Below are 1,081 nucleotides of genomic sequence, written 5' to 3' on the forward strand. Positions count from 1 at the left end.
GATGCAGTCGTCAGCGAAACTGAAAACGAGAAAGATAAAAGCAAGGAAAAGGAGGCCGAAGCTACCGGCAAGATTAAAATTGATGACATTAAAGACAAAGAGGTCAAACCCAAGAAGATCCCGACCGGTGGCATCCAACTTCCAGGATTTTTCACGAGAAGCAAGTCTAGAGAAAAGTGCAAGGTAATTAAACAACTAGCTAAAAAATATAAAACAAAACTCATTCAAATATTTAATGTTTAGGATGCAGATGAAGAGACTGGGGAAGGTACAGAACTCGTTGAGCAAGAGAAGGAGGCACAACCAACAAGGATAAAGCTTCCTAATCCATTCAGAAAATCAAAACTTGTCAACGAAGAAGGTAAAAAGATTTATGAATTTATCAATACCCAACTAAACAAATTCTCAAATTGTTTTTCTTTTGTTTAGATGAAAAGCCAAATGAACCCTCAGGAAGTTTCAAAGAAAAAATAAACAAACTCTGCCTTCCAATCACGACGGTCCTTCCCTGGCTCAAAAAAGAACNCTGCCTTCCAATCACGACGGTCCTTCCCTGGCTCAAAAAAGAACCCGAGCAAAACCTCGAAAACCAAACAAAGGCAGGTCTTGCCTCAATGGAAACTCTCGATGACAACGATAAAACCGCAGACGCAAAACCCGACGAAATGAAAACTATCCCACTGGACGACAAAGCCGATGATAAGGATAAAGACGTTGAGAAACAAGTCGAGGACGAACCAACATGGCGGCACAAAATGAAAGCATACCGCTACGCACTCAGTGCACTCCTTGGATTCACGCTGCTCTTTATAATCATTCTCGCGATCATCATCCCCAGCGGTCGTCGTGTATACGATGCCCCGATTCGCGACGGTATGTACGTTGAGGCAGTCACCAGTTGTGGATTAGTGGAAGGTATACTGAACGATGGCGCAGTCGCGTTCAGAGGTATTCCGTACGCACGGCCACCGTTAGGCGATTTACGTTTTAAACCGGCGCAGCCCTTGAACAGCATCGACTATTGTTGGAACGGCACGATGAAAGCTCACAATGCGACCGAAACGTGCTTGCAGATACATAG

At 44.0% G+C, this 1,081-nt stretch overlaps 1 protein-coding gene across 1 annotated transcript; it reads left to right on the forward strand.

The window, feature by feature from the left end:
• Positions 1-3: 3 nt before the first annotated feature.
• Positions 4-1,076, forward strand: LOC135803176 (neurotactin-like; the record flags this gene model as incomplete). The annotated part of the gene is made up of 4 exons (XM_065316767.1): positions 4-183; positions 244-361; positions 430-485; positions 531-1,076. Coding segments are annotated over 4 exons (900 nt in total), but the record flags the coding sequence as incomplete, so codon positions are not given.
• Positions 1,077-1,081: the final 5 nt, after the last annotated feature.

The sequence above is a fragment of the Atheta coriaria genome, unplaced genomic scaffold (genome assembly GCF_025399875.1).
Source record: "Atheta coriaria isolate IRGN ID8LTWV9N9 unplaced genomic scaffold, Caltech_Dcor_3.1 scaffold5916_size1081, whole genome shotgun sequence".
In the NCBI taxonomy this organism is placed as follows: domain Eukaryota; kingdom Metazoa; phylum Arthropoda; class Insecta; order Coleoptera; family Staphylinidae; genus Dalotia; species Dalotia coriaria.